General features: G+C 36.3%; 1 protein-coding gene across 1 annotated transcript in view; it reads left to right on the top strand.

The window, feature by feature from the left end:
- COL25A1 (collagen type XXV alpha 1 chain) overlaps positions 1 to 22,217 on the top strand; it is a 467,761-nt gene that overhangs the window by 346,369 nt on the left and 99,175 nt on the right. Inside the window, exons 10-12 of the mRNA XM_059377104.1 lie at positions 437 to 472; positions 16,680 to 16,706; positions 18,718 to 18,762. Of these exons, the coding sequence (XP_059233087.1) occupies positions 437 to 472; positions 16,680 to 16,706; positions 18,718 to 18,762 (108 nt within the window). The remainder of the gene's footprint in view (positions 1 to 436; positions 473 to 16,679; positions 16,707 to 18,717; positions 18,763 to 22,217) is intronic.

Genomic DNA, 22,217 nt, shown 5'->3' with positions numbered 1-22,217 from the left:
GTCCTATGTATGGAAGTTCTGAGATCTCATAAAGAGCGTCAGGTCATCATCTTTATGTCTTCATAAACAGAACAAAATAAACAAGGTATTACTGGAATTACAACTAAATATTTTTCTAGGACCATTTACTGACTTAATATAATCACCCAGTAGGGGTGATTTTTATTTAGAATACATTCTTGGCATAATTCTTAAATCTCTGCTGTGATCTAGACTCATTTTATTAAATCCTAAAATGTTTATAAAATGCATTTGAAGAAAGAACGTGGCTCTCTTTTTATTGCATTGTATTTGCATTTCTCTACTTAGCCTGAAAAATATATTTGACATTCATGCACCCCAGTGGGTATTGTGAAAGAGGAGGGGGAAAAAAAAAGATTGAAATTGCTTTTTAATGTTTATAGCATTAATAAAAATTATCACTGTTCTTTTTAAGGGTGAACCAGGGAAACCAGGAGAACAAGGCTTGATGGCAAGTATCTCAATTTCTTTTTCTATGCTAAAAAGAATAGAAGTCTAATTTATTCAAAACTGTGGTCCAGAATATGCATAAGGAAAAAGTGGGAGATTCCAGGCGGGAGAAATGACAAAGAGAGTGAGGAAGGTCAAAGGATGGAATTTTCGTTATTCCTTTCTTCCTTCCTGCTGTAAGGAAGATTTTATTCAGGGATATGCATATTAGCTTAAATAGGAATGAGTTTCAAAGGAATGAGTTTTCAAAAGTCACATTCAGAGGAATATGACTAACTGTGAATTAGTATAGTGAGTCTTCTAGAAGGATTCAAGGAGTTTTTGTTGTCGAAGGGCTCCCCCCAGTTAAGAAACAGTCGTGCCTTCTTGAGTCCTGTCATTGAAAAAGATCATGAAATGATTCCACATGGTCTGGCCAATAGACATACATGACCCATTCTTCATGATTTGTTTATTCTTTGCCAATGAAAGAGAAGTTGGGGCAGCTTGCTGGGCCTGGAAGAGTAGAATTCCTTCAACCTTTCTCTTCCTTCCTATCTCCAGAGCCACCTTTCTAACCTATTTTATGACATGGATAATATTGGGGAACTCAGGTGGACCTTCTCATAACCCAGATTCCAGAGGACAGCTGTGTTTCACACTCGTCCTGGGTACAGTGGTCACAGTGAACTTGATTGGGTGCCTTATACACAATGTGTGGCTTGCAGCTTACAGGTGTTTAGGGTCTAACATTTATTTTAAAAAACTAGTTAGCTAGGTCCTAATGCAACTAACACACGAGAATACGGCAGTTGGTCAGGAATTAAAACAAATGTGTGAATGGGTTAAAGGTTAAAGGCTTCTCCCTGAACAGGATGCCTTCAACTGCCCTCCTGGGAAGAAACTCACCAAGCTGTAGTCCTAGCCATTGTGGGATCGGCTTTGAAATATCACCAGTTGAAGGAAAGTACCCTAAAATGGAGTCTGAGCCCCCCCTACCCCCACTGGAAATTTTTTATTCCCGACCTATGGTATCAAGATAGAGAATTGATCCAGATGACCTGAAAGTGGAGGTACTATAATGGATTCTTTTTTAGAAAAATAAAATGGAAGAAAAAGAACAAAAAAAGATAATATGTGAAAATTAAACCAAGCCTATGTCATCAGTGGTAACTTTGGGTACAAGCACAGCATTAGTTTTCAGGGTTAGCGGGTCACAGGGGGTGAAGGATTCTTAGAAAACTACAATATAAATTTTGAAACTGCCTTAAGCAGCCGAATGCAACTGTAATTTCTATCCTGGCTGATGGTCAAAACATATTTCTTCCAAACATTCTTACATGGAAGACCATGTGTGATTCTCAGGAGCCTATTTTTTTTCTCCTCAGATTTTTATCATTGCCATTGGCTTTCTACCTTGATGCTCAATGCAGCATCCTAATATACAAAATTCTAAAATAAAGAAGATTTCATAAAAAATTAAAATCTTATCCTCCTTAAATTCATACATATACTCTAGAATATACTATGGGAATCACAATTTAATGTCCTTTCTTTACAATTCCTAACTTCCTAGGACTTAGTTCCACTTGTCCTAAGTGAATTATGTTAGTATCTTAGTTTGCTTTGATTTCCCATTTCATACAGCACCTTTTCAGGTGACAATCTCAGATGTTTGTTTCTGTTTTTTTTTTTTTTTTTTTAAAGATTTATTTATTTATTTATTTGTCAGAGAGAGAGAGAGTGAGAGCGAGCACAGGCAGACAGAGTGGAAGGCAGAGGCAGAGGGAGAAGCAGGCTCCCTGCGGAGCAAGGAGCCCGATGTGGGACTCGATCCCAGGACACTGGGATCATGACCTGAGCCGAAGGCAGCTGCTTAACCAACTGAGCCACCCAGGCGTCCCTGTTTCTGTTTTTTAATAAACTTTTACTTCTCTTTAAACTCTTCTAATTTAGTTCATATTCTCATTTTTAGAATGCAGTTAAGAAACTTAATTGAAATCACAAATGTTCAAAGGACATTGTAATGTAATGACCTTCTAAAGTGCTGTTTTTTAAGATATAAAACTCTTTTTTTAGAAGAAAACTTCCATAATATATATAAAGAAAAGTAAACTAATCACAAGTATACACCCCAGTGACTTTTCACAGTGAGCCTAACCATGTAACCACAAACCAGAGCAAGATGTTCAATATTAGTATATCCCAGAAACCCCCCTCTGCCCTCCAGTCACCATCCACTTCTTCCCAAAGTTCACCCCCATTCTGACTTCTGCCACTATCGATTAATTCTGCCGTCTTTGAATTTTATATTAATAGAATCATACATTATGTGCACTTTTATGTCTGGCTTCTTTTGTTCAACATTATATTTGTGAGATCATCCACCTCTGTTTTAATAGCCTTCACAGCTGCTTAAAAAAAATTAGGAGGAAGAACCTTACTTCCTCAACTAACCCGTTAAATCTACATCACTCAAATAGCAGTAAATGAATGAATAGTCTGTCTGACCTTGGGCAAGTCACTTAACCTCTCAATTTCTCATCTGTAAAGAAAGGATAATAATACCCTCTCTGCCTCCCTTAGAAGGTTGCCAAAGACAAATGCAATAAATTAGGGGAAAGCACTTTAAAATACATAACGAAGAACTATATAAGTATGTTATTATTATTATCACTCAGTTGTTCCCCCTAGAGTAAATTACAGGTGAACACGGATTTATATAACAGATGTATTCCTGTAAAGTTCTGTATGAATCAGATTTTCATAAATCAACATATCTTAAAAGTTCTGGGGAATTTTGCTATTTAAAGCAATCCCATTCAGAGTCTTTTTGTAAAGCAATATAATCCCCTAATTCCTCTTCCCAACAAACTGAATAAAAATCACATATTTGCTTATAGTGAAATATTTCTATGGTTTAAAAAACTATTATTCTCAAAAAGTCACTAGTCATATTTATTAACTCAAATAGCACCTATATATTTTAAACCATCTCAAAGAAAAAAGAGGATCCTGGAAAAATAATAGCAGTTGTCATGGGAGAAAAATTTCATTGGAAAATTTTTTTTTTTAAATATTATGTATGGGGGGGGTGTGTGTGCGCATGCACACGCACGCGCACACATGCCCATGTGTGTTTTGACTCGAAGTCTGGCAGGGAGAAAATTACATTGCATCAGTAGTTCTGGCCTCACAACTGTTTAAGAGTGTTTGACTATAGTCTGTGATCTTTTTTTAACTGATCTATGATGTATAGGCAGTAATTCCTAATTCATCTATCTCACTGGGTTATTGTGTGAAATAAGTGAAATAGTAATAATATGAAAATACTTTATGAACTACAGAGAGTTCCAAAAATAAGAAGTATGGCTGTTAAGATGAATCCCTGTGGAAATAACTTAACACACAGAAAGGCCACTATGAAACGGAAGGGCTAAGTACAGTGTGATTATAGCTATCAGTGAAATTGCAGTGTATTAAATACTGTGATCGAAAGCGCAACTTCTTCCTTTGGTCCTATTTGCTGTTGTCATTTTTTTTTTTTTGGCCTTTTCCTATCATCTTACATTATCAATTTTTCATAACCATCTTCTTCTCATCCACCAGTTAAACAAGGAAAGATAATAAAAAACATGGCTCTCATCTTTTCCACGGTATGCAAAACTCACTACGTTTATTGCTTTGTATCATGGAGGAGTGTTTGCTTATAAAAGGGTCCTGAGAGGCACTGGAGAATTTTGTAAAATGTAAAATGTCTCTGATGATGACATGAAAAAACCTGGGAACATTCTAAAATTAGCTCTTACAAAACTGTTTATGAGTGTGTCAGGTGGGGAATTAGTTTTCATAATCCAGGATATATATTTTATATTGCAAAAATAATCATCTGAAGATTAACAGCATCTCTGATAGAATAAAAAAGAAGGCCTGTGGCTCAAACGGTTCCACATTTCTTTAATCCTGCTGTGCATCTATTCTGTAAACATGACCTTTGGGTTTGCAGAGAAGTTCAGGATGAGATTTTAAAAGACGGAATCATGAGCTAAAATAAATTGGACTCCATTTAAATAAAAAGAGAGCGGCTCTGAGTCATAAAACTAGACCCAAGAATCAAAGTTAGGACTGACCACAATCGGAAGTGCTGAAGTTCTGAACCCTGGTGCAAGTGATCTTTATTTTTCAAGGTCTTCAGAGGTTTAAATAGTTGTTCAAATAGCATTTTGGGAGTTAGCTTTTCTTTTGATAGTCTTATTATTTCTTTCTTTGGCGAACATAGGAGTTCTCAAAAGCATGAAAGATAGATGTTTTATAAATCTCTATTAATATGTCAACTCATTCCAATTTCCTGGAAATTATTTTGTGGCCCAAAGTGTCTACATCCAATGCTTTATAGACCAAATCACTTTCTCTACTCTGAAATCCTATCTTCATCCTTCATTCTCTTCCCAAATATACGTAAATTCCATAGCATATCCACTCATTTCTTTCTGAATTATAAGAGTATTTCAAATGTCATTTGTTGGACCCGGTAGTGTCAGAGATTTTTTTTTTTTTTAAATTCAGAAGTACTTTTGCTGTTATTGTTCCTTACAGTAAAATTTGGACTTCTGTCTGAACAGGTTATAGATGTGTTCAGTTTATTTTAATTTTTCCTGCAAATCATTTAATACATTAGGGTCAAGTGCAAATAATGCATTTTATGTTAGCTGATAATAACATAAATAAACATAAATAATTGCTTCCGCTTCATTTAAAATAAAATTGACATAACCAATATGTGAAGGTTTACTTTAAATATATTTAGTTACAATGCTTTGCTCTCCCACCCCCAAAATTCATTTTACTTAACTGTACTTTGGTCTGTCAACTGTCTTGATCAGCAGGATGGCAGACATGGGAGACAACAGCAGTCTTCGCTTTTTGATTTTAATCTGGCTAAGAAAGCAAAAGCCCAAATCACAATAACAAAAATGATCAACATCATCCTAGGATATTTGGCGATTAGACTTGATTTTTACAGTGGAATCTTATTGAGTAACACTGCTTTGCTTCATTTGTGCACATTGCCTGCTGGGATGCCTTAGCAACCTCTCGAATGCTTTATTATCCTCACTTAATCTGATTGTCCATGAAGTCCAAGTAAAGGCAACACCAGCAGAATCCTTCCCATCTCCTTGGTGCTTTTTGTCCAGAGCCTGTAATGTTAGGTTTTCCAAACAGACCAAGGAAAAGTAGACAAGTAATGCCTTCTTCTCCTGGTGCTGCCCACTTCCCTGTCCAGTTGCCCAACTCAGAAGGACTCACTTTGGATTCCTGGCTGCATGGACTTCAACAGAGGTGTTGAAAGGTCACCTTGGTGTGGTAGGAGAGCATGAAGTTTGACTTGTCTTTAAAGCTGGCTCAGTGACTTAGAAAAAAAAGTAGACTTTTAAAGGAGCATTTTTATAGTGGTATAAGAGTACAATCAAGTAACACAAGTTTGAAAAGATAGTCTACAAGGCTGAATAGATTACTGTCTGTGTTATTCTCCATCTTGTTTTGTCTTCCTTAGCGTCTACGATGTGCATCAACTCTATTTTTAACTGTCTTACTCTGGTTCCAATTAAAGGTCTGGAAAGCTGTATCATATTAGACAAATTTAGATATTTAAATTTGTCTATCTAGCTGTATCATATTAGACAAATATTAAACTGGTGAGACCAAATGATAGCTGAGACCCCTTCCAGATCTAAAGTCCTGTCATTCTATTCTGTTTCATTGTAAATGCACAGACACATATTACATAACCCTTTATCCATATTATATATGCACATCTACACATTCTGTAAATAATGAGATACAATAAAAACAGTCATACATTCAGTTTTAGTGGAAGAAAGCCTTAAAAATTGTCCCCTTCAAATGTATCATCAACCTCTCTAGCTATCATTTATTTTATCTTTAGGATCCAACATATTATAGAGCTATACTGAGGCAAAATAAATCACTCTTGTATGATGATTTTTAATGACACTGAAATCTCTTTACCAAATACTCATATCTCAATACTAGAGTAAGAAGAAACTTTTCAAAACAAAGTCATGTCCATATAAGCTCTGTGCCTTACATCTGCAGATTAATGGCAAATGTGCACATTTTAGGGCAATAATATAAATGGATGCCCTCATACAATGTGCTGAAATATTTAAAAGGATAAGCCAAGCTAATAAACTGGCAAGTAAAATATGTTCTGACCTATGACCTTCAAAGGTATGTCCTCATAGTGATTTGGAAAGTTCAAATGCAAAATTGTTGCACTCCTTGGAGATCCAAGCCAGAGTGTGGCAGCATGTGGAGAAAGCTATAACCCAGTCCCAGCCCTTGGCCCGGGCCTATTCCCTTTGTTTCCCACAACTACCTCATCCCTCGACTTTATGAGACAGGAGCTGTCACCTGTAGACATTCTGTAATGTTCAAAGATCAAACTATGTCCACACACCTTAAAATACCCACCTCTCTGCTTCCTACACCAGTTCATTGTTGTGCATACCAGTGATGTGTTTCACCTTTGGAAAAACAGAACTGAGGGAGAGGCAACTCAGAGTCCTTGAAATGAGCTCCTGTCAGTGGAGCAAAGAATTCTAGGGTCCCTATTGCCCAAAGCAGCGTCTGAAGTCAGGAGGCCAAGTGTGAGGCATGCATCCCAAGAAGAACTCTCTAAAGCATGGGCCCTAAAGCAAGAGACCTCCAGCCCAGGGTGAAGGGCAGAACAGAGTCCACGTGTCTGGGTGGATTCTTTAAAAAATAGACTTCTCCTTAGCTCGCCTTCTTTGAAAAAACTTCATGCACACTCACGTATTCACACCCCTTCACACTGAGCTAAGTAAGAAGCTTTCTTCTCTCCACAACATTTATCATGTCATACAATACTTGTGCTTGGTACTTATTGTGCATAAACTAAATGACTGAATTATACGAATCAATGAATCAATAAATCAGGTACTAATAAAAGGATTCAGCTTTATAGTTTTCTCCCAACAAGTGTCATTGCACACCAGGAGTGGGAATAGGCAGGATCAATGCAACAGCACTACCATAAAACTGCTCTTTCTCCTTCATCTTCTTAAATTCATTTGTACTTTAACGATTATTTGGACTATATGTGTGTGCGGGAATATGCATGGTGCAACTAAAACACTGATTTTCATGAGAATAGCGGAAAAGTAACTGTACAAATTTCTGGTCACACTATGTGGCTATTTTTAAAGCAGGGTGTAAAAGGTTTAGAAGAAATCTTAGGAATCATCTAGTTTATCACTTCACAGATAAAGAAACAGCATCAAAGTGGTTAAATGACTTGACCAAGGTCACAAAGCAGTCTGGCAGAAATAGACTGGAATTCAGTTCACCTGATTGAAGTCTTCTGTGTTTTCCAAAGTCTAGATTTGCATTTTGTTATACAGTAGCCACTAGCCACGTGACTATTGAAATGTAAATTAATTAAATAGAATTTTAAATCCAATTCCAAACAATTGCATAGCCACATTTCCAGGGCTCCATGGCCACTTGTAGTTAGTGGCTACCATACTAGATCAAGCAAAATAGACCACTTCCATCATTCCAGAAAGTTCTGATGGGCAGTGCTGGTCTAGGTGGGAAATAGACATGAAGAGTAGATGAATATATATTATAGTCCTAAATTTATGTCCTCCTTCTGCTGATCATGGGATATTTAAATTTTAGCAGCTAGTGTTTCTCAGCATTGTTGATTTAAAATAGGAAAAGCACTTATACGTTACTCAATAGAAATATTTTTTACTGAGTGTAGTGTACAGTGATAGGCCTTCGTGAACCATAAATTTGTTTCCTTTATGGTACACTAGGGAAGTGTGCTTAATCACAGAGGGCAGAGGAAGCCTGTTAATTTTTCTTTCTTTCCGGGTCATTTCCATTTTGAGTTCAGCAACAAGAAACAATTTATTAAGTATTTAGAAGGAATGGAATGAGCTAATTTCAGCTCTGGATATCTGGTGAGAGGTGATAGAGTCTCTGTTTTGGGACCTAATCAGAACATAGATTCTCAAATACCTAGATTTGTCTTTAATCTGAGGTGGTAGTTAATGCTCAATATTTTGTCTTGGGTCCTGGTTTTGTTAAGTAGTGAAAAAAAATGGATTACTTCTTTAATTTCCTGAGCTTTAAGAGACCTTCCTTACAGAGGTCACAGCTTCATAATCTTGAGAAACACCAGTGGATGACTCATCCTTCCCCCCTCTCCACAAACTCAGCCCTTGAGATAGAGAAGTCAGAAAAAATTTATTCCTTTAAAAAAAATAATTTATCCTTTAAAAAAATTTTTTTGGTCAAATATTCATGAATTAATAGAATGGCATGTCATCCTACTGATAGTCTTTAAAGTAGACCTGTTTTAGAAAAGTTAAAAAAAAAAAAAAAAAGAACTACCTCAGGGGTGTCTGGGTGGCTCAGTTGGTTGAGCATCTGACTCTTGGTTCCCACTCAGGTCAGGATCTCAGGGTGGATGGAGCCCCAGATCAGGTTCTGTGCTTAGGACAGAGTCTGCTTGTCCCTCTCCCTCTGTCCCATCCCCCATGTGCGCTCTCTCTCTCTCTCTGTATCTCTCTCAAGCAAATAAATAAATAATTTTTTTTTAAGAAAAAGAACTATTTCAAATAATAGAAATTATGGGGCTGTATTATTGACACAAAACTCCCAGATATTTAAAGAGGAACAAGTGTTTCAAAACTCTGAACTCTTTCCCATGGTAGAGGTATGATGGTTTGTGTGGTAAGATTATGGAGGAAATTTGATAAATGTCATTTAATAATTTTTATGTTCATTAATTCATTGCTTCAGGTTAGTCAATATTTATTTGCTAGGCACAAACTGGGTACTGAGGATGTAAAATATATGACCTAAAGAATTTGCTGCCTAGTCAAGTAGATTTTATAAATATGTGAATATAATAAAATATAGCTGGTTAAAATGTGCTAGAGAAACACAGAGGATAAAAACCAGCTCTGTCTGGGAACAGTGGAGAAGGCTCACAAAGGAAGTGAGTTATGACTGCTGAGACTCGAAGAATTATTAAGAACTCCATGTGAAGACTAATAGGAGACTGCTTGGGAAAATATAAATGATTAAGTGTGACTGAAGACAGAGTCCATGAAAGACTCAAAACAAGATAGGAGGCTCTCCCATCTCAGCACTATCCTGGTCTTTCTTGTTTATGCTTTATTCCTTCATACCCAGTGCAACTAAATCATTGGCTTTTACACTGAAAACATTTCAGCACACTCTCTTATATTCTAAACATTTCCCCGTAGTTCCTAGTTTGGCATTTCCACACACTTAAGCTATGAAATCTGAATCTTGTAAAACATTACTTGAATTATACTCCAGACATACATATAATAGTAGTTAGAGTTTATGTTTCTTGACCTTCCCTCATCAAAACATCCAAGTAGAATATGGAATTTTATATAAGTACATCTTTAATGAATTCTTCTTAAGCAAGACAAGTTTTCATTATTTATTTCAAATTTCCTCTTACTCTTTATAAACTAAGTTAATGCATTTTCTGATCTTGTGATGCCTTTGACCAAGTTAATATCTTTGAAAAAATTACAATTAAAGTTTGTTATACCATGTCCCTGAGAAATTCTGGTACTAATATTTTATGACACCAAAAGTTAGATTAGATGTGTTATCATTCTTCCCTACAGAATCTGACTTTAATGTATTTTCTTCATTTTGCTTAACTCTTATTAAATCATGGGAAGATTCTTAACTCAAAAAGGAAATAATTTTAAATGGCTTAATAGTTTGGGGCTTTTATTCTCCCCTTCACAGATGGACCACCTCTTTCTTGTTCCCTGTGCTTTTTATTACAGAAGCTGGTTGTATATTCTTGTATCCAGAAATGACCAGCAGCTTTCAGAGCTTCAAATTTTACTGTTAGCCATCAGGGACAGAACAGGAACTATGTCCGCCCCCTGCTCACACAGAACATCATTTCCTAATAGCAGGCAACCAGAACTTGCCTTAAAACACCTCCCAAGAGGCAACCTAAAGCACATCATTTAGAAACTCTGCATCCTGTTTAAGTAATTAATACCTCAATCAAATTTGGACTAACATCGGTGGTGTCAGAAGAATTCATTAATTTTTTTCCATTCCATGATCTATCAAGCTTTTTTTTTTTTTAATTAAAAGAGCTTTTCTTCATTAAAAAATGCTTTTTAAAATTTTTACAAGCTGGAAAGTGCAGCCAATGAGTAATGGTTATAGAAATATCCATTTCTTAACAGTGTGTTTGAAGATTAATTTGAGTGGATAATTCTAGATATGGTTTACATAATGACTTTCTGAAGTGCATTAGAGACCTTGGACCTACATCCACATCCACAACACTTTCCATATTAATGAGACTATGAAACTAAGATGATTTTTCCTTTCTGTTTTAATATAGAAGGCTTGAAGTAAATTCCTCCTCTCATTTTGCACTTAGGGTAATCTCAAGGCTACTGGCATATTCCAGTAGTGTTGGAATGACTTGGGTAAATGCAAGGATGAAAAATCTCATTCCCGTCTTGAGACACTATTGTCTATGGTACAAGAAGAACTTGATTTATTTATATGTATTTATTTATTCCTGTAATATTTATTATCCTCAAAATAAACACTCTTGTGCTTACAAAAATCTAAAATTCCATACAAATGCAGTCTCCCTTCCCTGTCCATATCCCCACCTTCAATTTTGTACCTATAGCTTCTTTGGTGTTTTTTAAATACACTTTTCATGTGCCCCCTCTTGGCCTTTGTACTTGCTGTTCCCTTGCCTGGAACATTCTTCTCCCTCTTTTACACATGCCTCTGCCTGACCTCTTTCAGAGCTCCGTCACTTTATAAAGTCACTTTATCACTGAGGTCTTCACTGACCTCCCCACCGCCCCGATTTTAGAATACTACCACACCTACTCCTCCCAATCCTTATTCCCATTTGCTTTAGCACTTACCGCCTGACACACTTTGTATTTACTCATTTATTTTTTTACTCTTTCTCCATTCGTTAGAATATGAAGTCTAGGAGGGCATGCATTTTTATTTATTTTGTTCACTGCTGTTTCCCCAGCACCAAGAGCATTGCCTGATACTCAAAGGGTTCTTGAAAACTATTAAGTAGATGAATTAATGAACGCATGCAAAGGAGTCACTGAACAATTACCGTATGCCAGTTGCTATGCATTTAGTGAAGACATTTAGTGAAGGAGGAAGTAGGCAGACAATTACAATACTGTTGGTAAATTTTATGAAAGAAGTGCTATCTTAGGGGTGCTTTGAAGAACAGAAGAAGGGGACCAGGTCCACAGGTGGGGGTACTGAGCTTTGAATGAGGGAACGGGTAGAGGAGAGAGGAACCAAAGTGAAGTTGCAGGAGCAGACAGCCAGAGGTAGAGCAGTGCCTAGACAAAAAAGCCTGGCTCATGTGGTGAACTACCATCATTACAAGAGCTCCAACTTTTTTCAAAAGCTATGGAAAGCCATTGAAGGGTTTTCAGTAGAGGAAAGGTATAAATCCTTTCGCTTCTAGAAAGCTCACTCAGGTAGCAATGTGCAGAGAGGTGGAAGGAAACTAAAGACAGAGTGGCCCTCAGGTGGACGCCCATCAGCTTGCTGGGAGAGAGGAGGGTTTGAACAAGGCTGTAGTGATGCAGGTGATGAAGAGAGCACGCTGGAGAGATTATTGAGTAATTATCTGATAGACTTGGAGCAGGAAGGTAGAGGGATACTTGGAGCAGGAGGTGTAGAGGGTCACTCCCAGTCCATGAGTCACACATTTTTTGGTGAAGGCAATCATCAAATAGGACGCTCACATTTCTCTGAATGACTTGCTCACCACAGTCCACATATTTTATGATATTTAAAAATGGAATCTAGCAAGGGCAAAGGTAAACAGGAAAGAAAATAAAGGGCGCTGTGTTGTTTGTAAGGTTTTTTGTTTTGTTTTGTTTTATAAACATATAATGTATTTTTATCCCCAGGGGTACAGGTCTGTGAATCATCAGGCTTACACACTTCACAGCACTCACCATAGCACATACCCTCCCCAATGTCCATAACCCCACCCCCCTCCCCCCAGCAACCCTCAGTTTGTTTTGTGTGATTAAGAGTCACTTATGGTTTGTCTCCCTCCCAATCCCATCTTGTTTCATTTATTCTTCTCCTACCTCCTTAAACCCCATGTTGCATCTCCACTTCCTCATATCAGGGAGATCATATGATAGTTGTCTTTCTCCGATTGACTTATTTCGCTAAGCTTTAATGATACCCTCTAGTTCCATCCACGTCGTCGCAAATGGCAAGATTTCATTTCTTTTGATGGCTGCATAGTTTGTAAGTTTTAACAACATTGCATGGCTCTCCATGGCCTCCTCCAAAAGATCACAAAAGTTTTGGTTTAAAAATTTAAGCCAAGGGTGCCTGGGTGGCTCAGTGGGTTAAGCCGCTGCCTTCGGCTCAGGTCATGATCTCGGGATCCTGGGATCGAGTCCCGCATCGGGCTCTCTGCTCAGCAGGGAGCCTGCTTCCCTTCCTCTCTCTCTCTGCCTGCCTCTCTGTCTACTTGTGATTTCTATCTGTCAAATAAATAAATAAAATCTTTAAAAAAAAAAAAAAATTTAAGCCAAAAATTTATCACCCATCAGCAGATGGGTGATATTAGTACTTGGCACTTGGGATTTTTTAATGGCTCATTTGGTTTTTATCTTTTGAATACATTGCCTGAAACCTATACTGAAATAAATGTATTTTAAGCTTTAAACTACAGTCTGACACTTCTGTAGTTAAACTTGAATAAATACAGTTTAATATGTTGAGATTCTATATGGTGAACAGTTTTTAATCTTGAGACATATGCACAGAAATTATTTTGAATAATGAAGGACCAGATTATTCCCATTTAAATTGAGTCTCTATAAAGTATATGCAAACATAATGGTGCCCACCAAGAAAATATCTAAAAAGGAACAATTTATTGATTAATAAAAATGGTGAAAAATTGACTCTTATTTTGGAAAACTATTTAATCCAAACTTAAGTTACAGAGACAATAATAATGGAATTATTTTAGAAATCTTACAACACTAGAAAAATTGTCTTTAATTTTGGGAATAATAAAAGCACTAACATGACCAATGAGTAGTGAACTTATGACATTGTTCATCTGAGTCATTATTCATAATGACTTTTGAGCAGGCTGAAAATATAAATTAATTTAAGAGGATTAGATAGGTTAATGAATGGTTATATGGCATTTGCTTGTTACTTTATTAATTTATATTTTCTCTAGAAACCACAAGTTTAAATAGTCAAGTATAAATATCTTAATCAATTGGCCATAACATACTCTAACTTCAAAATCCATTTTTTAAGAAGATTTTATTTATTTATTTGATAGAGAGAGCAGAAGCAGAGGGAGCAGGAGATGGAGAAGCAGGTTCTCTGCTGAGCAGGAAGCCCAGTGCTGGGCCCCATCCTGAGACCCTGGGATCATGACCTTACCCAAAGCCGGATACTTAACTGACAGCCACCCAGGAGTCCCTAAAGTCAATTTTTGAGCAGTGAAGCTTTCATTTGTAAACTTGAATTTAATGACCGCAATGTCATGGGTGTATAATGGATTTATTAATCGAAGGACACTCAAAATACACATATAAGTAAGATCTTGATCAGCAAAGTAACTATTTGGGGTGTGTGTGTGTGTGTGTGTGTGTGTGTGTATACTTAGAAGTATGTCTGTGCCTTCTATCCAACTCCAGTCAATTCCCTCTCCCCTGCTAGTAACAGATGACACTGTCCTTGGCTTGCTACCATTTTTCCTGCCAGTGAGATCAAAGGACTGTATGCACATTTTTGGTAGCTGAGAATATATCCTTGGCAACATAGTTCTGAATAATCCACAAGACTTGTATTCACAATCCAAAATTAATGTTACATCTTTAAAACTACTTTTATTTTTAGAGTTTAGCAAAAATAGAAGTAGTTTCCTAACCATGAAGAAAAATTTTGTATCTATTTTCTCTATAGCTCTCCTTTGATTTTCATGAAATATTGTGTTAAAATAGGCAATATAATTTTGTAGATTTCACAGTTATGGGTCGTCTTTCTAAATCTTTACTTTAATGTGGTCATGCAACAGAGACCAAGTTAGAAAATACAGAAATGTTAATTGCTTGTTAAAATGCTTGATTTCAAATTTGCTCTGATTTTTCAATGAAATATTCCCTTCCTGAGTTATACATCAATGCAGTGAAAAACTCAATTGTACTGCACAATCTTTTTTCAAGTGGCAAGGTTAGGTTTAAATGGAAACAAACCTTTTCGAATTGCACTTATCCATTCTCAGTCTAAACATTGAATTAATGTACTTTTTGTTATAGGATTTCCTTCCTAACATCAACATTTTAAGAAGTGAAATGCCCTGGAGATGGTGGGGCAGATGGAGTTATAGACCACAATAAAACCCAAGTCTTCTTCTACTTTCAGCTCCCCTATCGCTACAAGTGCCAAATTCTGCCTTTACTTAGCATTAGCATTCACTTCCCAAACAATTTACCTAAGAGAGAGATGATTAAACCTGTTTATGGGCTATGGAGAAGGACCTAGTGGAAAGCAGGAGGCTCTGATATAGATGCAGGGATAATTGATGGAGAAAGATCCCCAAGGACAGAGGGAAGGATGGATTCCAAAGTGTATTGGATGTATCTGTCTGCAGAGGAGGGGGTGCCTATTCTCCCTCTGGCTAGGAAGGAGGTCCATGTGGGTTTGGATTGATGAGAGACATGATGGTGAGGGAATTTTCACCTGATAGCCTCAATTTTCTCTGCAAAATCGAACACAGGGAGAATTTTAAATAGGAGGCATGAAATGGGAAGGAAGGCTCTCTGACTACAAAGATATGCCAGATACCCAGCTCATTAAGAAGCTAGCTGGTTGAGTAAATAAAAAAGAAACACAGAAAAGTGATGTTGCACTGTGCACTTTCAATAACCTAAAGCTGATTTTGTGAGGAAATTCTTAGTCTTCCTATGAGAATTACAAAATAATTTATGAGGAACAGATTCTCTGAATGGTCCTAAACGTGGTGTATTTTTAATAAAAATTATGCATGACCAATTCTCCCTCTAATGTGTACTCTATGCTTTCTTTAATGTTACAGAGTATGAATTAAGATGCTGATTAACTGAAATGTCACACATTGAAAATAGGTTAGCCGTTCATTAGATGTAACAGAATACAGAACTAGTTAACATGAAGTCATAAATTATCATTTACCATCACTTATAAAGTGTAACTTTGTTAAAATATACTAACATTAAAAGAATTTTTGAATTAGTAGGAAAATGCTCAATGTTTTATGTAAAAATAGACATAAATAGTCAGAATTATAGCTGGATGTCTTTGTGCTCTTTTCCACCATCCCAAACCTGCATCTAATTCTACATAAAGCCAACAGAATCCCAATGCTGACTGTGGTTGAAAAACAGCTAAATCTCAGAACTGCTATATTTCCATTTTATATGTAAATATTCCCATCCATCTTCCGGAATATTCTAACCCCTCCAGTGTGCCCAGTGTCATAGGTTATCGACAACTGACAGCATCTTTTGTTTCCTTTTCTGGTACACCCTCGGTGCCACAGTTGACCTTGGCATCCCCTAGTTTGTAAACAAGTTTTTGTGCCAGTCAGTTGGCCACATTTCATAAGAGGAAGAATCGAACAAAATATGTTCCTTTGTCATGCTATTCAGTGATTCCCTTTGCAAATCTGCTTACTGAAGTTTTGCAGATGCAGAAGTCACATAACGAGCTGCTTTCTGGGAACTGCCTTGCGTTTTCTCTGTTTCTAGCCACAACAACTCTAGCTTTCTAAATGAGATGGAGGTGATGGATTTGCAGGTATTTGAAGAAAAAGATGCACCAGAACAGCAAAGATTTTTTTTTTGAAAGGAAAAACTACTACAGATACTTAGTGTTTTTCAAAAAAAAACAAGAGAGAAGACCTATTGTGTACTTCCAACCAATAATTTCCATTTTCCTTGGCATACAAAACATCAGCATATTTCTGCACAGCATAGAGAAGCTTGCAGACTAGGACAGTTTTAATTGGTCCTTTAAGTTTCAATGGTTACATTATCATGTTAATTGAATAATTTTTCTTTTTTTAGGGTCCTCTGGGGCCTCCAGGACAAAAGGTAGAGTATAAATAGTACGGGGAAGTAATTATACTTGCATTGCCTAATGGCTAGCATGAGAGGTGAATAGAATTAGCTACTGTAAGCCATGCTGAAACATCTTGATTGTGCATTCTTCTTTCTAAAAATACAGTCATTTAGCGTGAGCCCTTAGATTTCTAATCAACTCCATTATAGGGAATCCAATAAATCCAGAGTAAACTCTTTTTAAGCTCTCTGCCGAACTTTACATTACTGAATTTTTAATGTTAAGCATTGTGACAAAGCTCAGAATTTGAAGGGTCATAGGACATGGCAGATCGATTGCATGGTCCTGCTCAAGTATTATGACCAAATGATCGTAGAACAGACCAGAACAGAAGACATGCTTGTTGTATGGTAACTATATTCCATTGGTCCACAAGTGTTTCCCTTTGCAAGGTAATCTGAAAAATGACTTCCTGATTGTCATTTTCCAGTCATCAGAATTCACCATTACATTCTGATGGAGGTGGTCTAGCACTTCCAAAATTACATCAATATACAGTAGTAAATATATCAGTAGTAGGTAGATGGCCTTTTGCCAACAAAATATTGCTAAGTCCCCTTTCCCTATTATAACTCCCACCTCACAATGGGGGGAAAAGGATATCTAACCTACAGAAAACTAAAGAAAACAATTGCATTACAACAGGTGGAAAAGTGATTATTCTTTATCTTTGGAATCCACCAAAGATAGAGACTTTTTATCCCCCAAGTGCTGGGCACGCGGCATCTGTTGAAATATAATCCTACAAAACCAAGTCCAAAGCCAATGAGTTGTGAGACAACTTGTGTATAAGAACACTTTGTCCTTTGCAATAATGTCTCTATTAAGCATGGTGTGAAATTGTAAAGCTACCCTAATCCACATGCAACCAGGGTAAAATTACTGCCTGAGGCTTCAGGAAGTCGTTTAATGACCCACTCAATATAATTACCTAAAGCACTAAGGAACTGGCCATCTCAATATGTTTTGCATATAATGGCTGTATTTTTTATAGTGACTATATTTTTAATAGACTTCCTCTTTTAGAGCAGCTTTAGGTTTGTATTTACTGTTTAAAAAAACCTTTCCCATTATTATTAAAGAAATTTTATTTCATACATGAACTGAGAAAAATCTGTTTTCTAGGCTAGACAAAGAATAAACACATTTTATTTAAAAATGGTTTCTCCGGAGCCTGAAAGGGGAAATGACATCACTATTTGAAAATATTTGTTAATGTTTTTATATTCAGGTAAATGTCATAGATTTTCTCAGGTGATTATTAGCTTTCTTATTCTCAGTTCACCCCACCTACGTCCAACCATTCATTATCACCCCAGTGTGCGTGTGCCCATGTGTACACACACACACGCACACACTTACTTAATATTTGATGTGCTGTTTTTTATTCCTAGTCAGTATTTAACATTTGTAACACCTTTTCCAGTTGTTGGAAGACATATTCACACTCTCCTGGCTTAAATGTACTCCCTGAAAGTCCAGGGGAAAATGCTCCAAATACAGCAAATTTGAGTTTATAGCCTAAGTGCTTTTTTTTGACTAATTGTGGAACAAGTGGTTGTTACTTTAATTACCTTTTGTTTTATGGCATTTAAACTCTTGAAATGCAAGTTACTGCTACTGCTAGGCTTTCCCAGATGGAACTAAGCCTGTTTATTTCTTAAAAGCACCAAAATTTAGAGCCATGTGGTCTTCTGAGAGTTGTGGATCCCAATTTATGATGTAAATTTCTTTAAAATCATATTAGGTTTAAGTGGATATTTAAAAACATGGTTAAATTCAATTCCATGGTTTCTGAGAATGCTTGATGAATCTGCTTACATTACTATATATCTGAATTCCGTGGATATGTATCTGAAACCTTAACCTTTTGCACTTGTTTTAGCAAGGTAAGGTTATGACTCACATAATTAATACAATACAAATATAAAGTTGAAATATTTTATGATTTCGTCTGCTTAATTTAATCCTGTATTTTCTTAGGGTTCTGTTGGAGAACCTGGAATTCCAGGGGTGAATGGTCAAAAGGTAAGTTCTATAGACTATTTCTGATCATTTAAAGGGTTAAAATTACAAAATCATTCTAGTTAGTAATGTTAGTAAAAAGTTTACATACTTATAAAAACACTACATATACTTTTGAAATGTAGGGAAATTATGGTGCAAAAGATCCAAATATTTTAATTTTTAATGATGCATAAAATAGAAACTCTTAGAAAATTTTCCATTTTCTTTTGATAAGTTTTATAGGAATACAACTATATCTTTCTTATACATAGAATAGGAAAAATGTTGTGTTTAACACTAATTGTAATAAACAAAATACACTCCAGTTTATTCTTGGCATGGCAAAAGTAACATGTGTTACTTCTCTCATTAACAAAAGTTATTCTTACAGAGGGAACCTATTGGAATATTCTGAACCTAGGAGTAAGCTCTTTTTACTGTTAAGAAAAATCAGCATTTAAATAGACTTGCCAAGCTTTGGTAGTACACTTTTATTGTACTGTTAATAATGAAGGGGGAATAAAATAAGAAACCCCCACAACTCTACACAGACGTATCTATGTGAGTGGTTACATCTACGCCTGCAACATATTTACTGGTTGGACAAAGCATCTAGTATCTTCCCACAGGTAAGGCTGCTTTTCTGTGCTCCCCAACAGTGCTGACTGGCTTTTCAATCTGGAACCTCACAGAGACCAGGAATATCACAGGGGCAGCTAACAAAGCCCGTCTACAAGGAGCCAGGGACTGGCTGAGCTAGGGACTTCCCGTGTCTCCCACAGGATTTTTGGACTCCCATCAGCTTGCATTCAACAGAAAATTTTAAATCCATGCACTCTGGATAAAATTCTGAAATCTTAAGCAGCCCAATATTGACATACAGAGTAGACCTGCTAGGGACTTTTCCATTTTGTCCATCTTTTCTTCTCCAATAAGATGATAATTAACAATCACTATTTAAAACCTACAGAGGGGCTAGCAAAAAGCACGAGTCTGCCACTTACAGGACACATGAATTTTGGCAAAGTCCTTGAACTCTCTGGCCTCGGTCTCTTCGTTTGTAAATGGAAGGCAGTAACAGTTTCCACCTGTTAGGGTCGATGTGAAGATTAAATGCCTTTATGACAGGGGGATTTTACAATGAAACTTTCGTTTCGTTTTATTTTGGTGAAATTCTGGAAATGTGATCAATCTGTATCTTAAACAAGGCTCTGTGCTTCCACAATTACTCAATTCGCAGTGAAACTGATGTCCTCAACCAAGGCTTATGGTATCCGTTAGTCCACAAACCAAATACTCCTCAGGAGTGAACTGCCCAAGTCACTGCTCAGTTTACCACTTAATAAAATGCGTATCTGTTTGCTTCACAAATCCTGGTAAAGGTCAAAGCTTAACTTTCTATAAGAGCATTGTAGATCATGGAGGGATACATAAAAATTTGGAATTATACTCATTCTAAGGTTGATTTTGAAGTTAGGTAAGTCAAGATAATATTTTTGAAAGGACAGATATGGATATAAGATAAATGTTTTTAACACTGGTGAAGAACAAAGCTTATACCCTTAAGGTTAATGTTTTGCTTTTTCTTCTTTGCTTCTTTTTTTTTTTTTTCAGCTTTGGGACAATCATGAAAATTTATAGAAACCTTTAACCTAAAACAAAACAACCTTAAAACTGTCACATACATGTTTATGAAGACTACATATTCTTTATTTTTGCAAAGGAAATATGCAATTTCCTTAGCAAGGAAAGGAATGTGACATTTTCTTGTCCTAGTCACCAAGGTTAAATTATATTTCAAGGAAATAGTTAATATTTGCAGTTTTATGTCTTGTTATACATCTTTGTGGCATCTTAAAGTGTTTTCTATAAGACCTAGGGAAGCTAAATAATTTCATACTTTTATGAAGGTATTAGCAAAACGTAGTTTACGATTGATTTTCCTACTCCATAGAATTTAACCTAAAACTTTGTGGATGAAATTTCTGTTAATACTAGTCATTATCTAACATTTGTAATATTTGCTATATTATCTTTAGGAAAATAAAGTGCAAAACCATGAGTCCTTCACTGAAACTGCAAGTCATTTAGACAGTAAAAACAAAGCTGGAAAAAGAGTAATAATTCTATGATTCAGTATATGAAATATGTTTTGGATGTCTACAATTTGCTTTTCTAAGACAAGAGCTTACAGTGACATAATTTTTTTAAAGCACCTAAATGTCCTCAAACTGTCTTGAGAAAACTTTTTTCCCACATTACAATTTCACTTTCAAAGAAGTATTTTTGTGGCTTAGAAAATATTTTTCAGAAAATGGTTAGGGGAAAATATGATTTTCTAGCCATCAGAAACACAACAGAATAACAACTAGAAAATAGAAAGATTTTTCTCTTTTAAAATATGAAAGAAAAATATTTTTTAAAATGTATTTTATTTGTTTTCCATCCATTCAGACTGACAAAATTGGTGATTGGTTTTGGCCAATAAACTTGGTAGTGACTTTTTCTTTCCCACTATTTTCCTTCAAATGTGGGTCACCTTAACTGCTAATCTGAATATTTTTTATTTTGTAATGGTCTTCCAGTTCTTCCGATTGTATTAGGAGAGGACTTACATAAGCAGTACCATGGCAGTGAACCCCAATCTAGCTCTTTCTGGCATCACAGTCTACAAAGGGCTCCTGAGCCTCTTTTGTGAAATGTGGAAGGCAGTGTGGTATGGAGGGGAAATGTGTGGACTCTATAGTCAGAGACAGAATGAATGGGTCAGATCCCAGTTCTCATTTGGGCAAGTTAAATGTTTCTAAGGCTCAGGTGTAAATAGAAATACAGACCTTGCAGTATTAACCAGATAATGTCTCTAAAGTGAAGGCAATGTTACAGATGCTCAATACATGTTACTGTCTGTGAGAATAGTATCACACTGGAGGATTTTCAGCAAATGAGCCCCAGGTTTACCCTTAAGCAGGGAGGAGAAGCCAGTTAAATCATGATAGGAAGAACACAAACATGCAAAATTACACAGGAAGGTAAAATGTTTCTCTGTCCCTTGGCTCTTTCCCCACTCACCCACCCTAGAGCGCTGCCCTGAGGTCAGGATGCTAAGTTTCCTTCCATCTCATGGGCAGCCTTTGGAAGACCCTTTTCACATTTCCTTTGTGAAATGAGACCAGGGGATGCACTTATTTATTTCTAAGTCTCTAAGAGATAGAGTCAGCTGTGTCTCATTTTCGAGTCAACCGGCTTCTAGCATTCTCAGTTCCCATTTCTGAAAGCTCTTGTTTCCATAATTTCCAATTTGTTGTCAGCAGCCAAAGCAATTAGGGTGGGATTTTATGCTAAGTCTTACCTATATGTATGAAAAGTTGTCCTCTTCTTCCCTAGCTAATCGTATTGAACACAAACTATTGTAATTCTCAGCAATAGATCTTGTTAGTTTAAAGGTGTAATTAGCATTTTGTTTGTGTCCCATTATT

This window comes from Mustela nigripes, chromosome 1 (genome assembly GCF_022355385.1).
Source record: "Mustela nigripes isolate SB6536 chromosome 1, MUSNIG.SB6536, whole genome shotgun sequence".
NCBI lineage: Eukaryota > Metazoa > Chordata > Mammalia > Carnivora > Mustelidae > Mustela > Mustela nigripes.
This window is presented reverse-complemented; position numbering and strand designations above follow the sequence as displayed.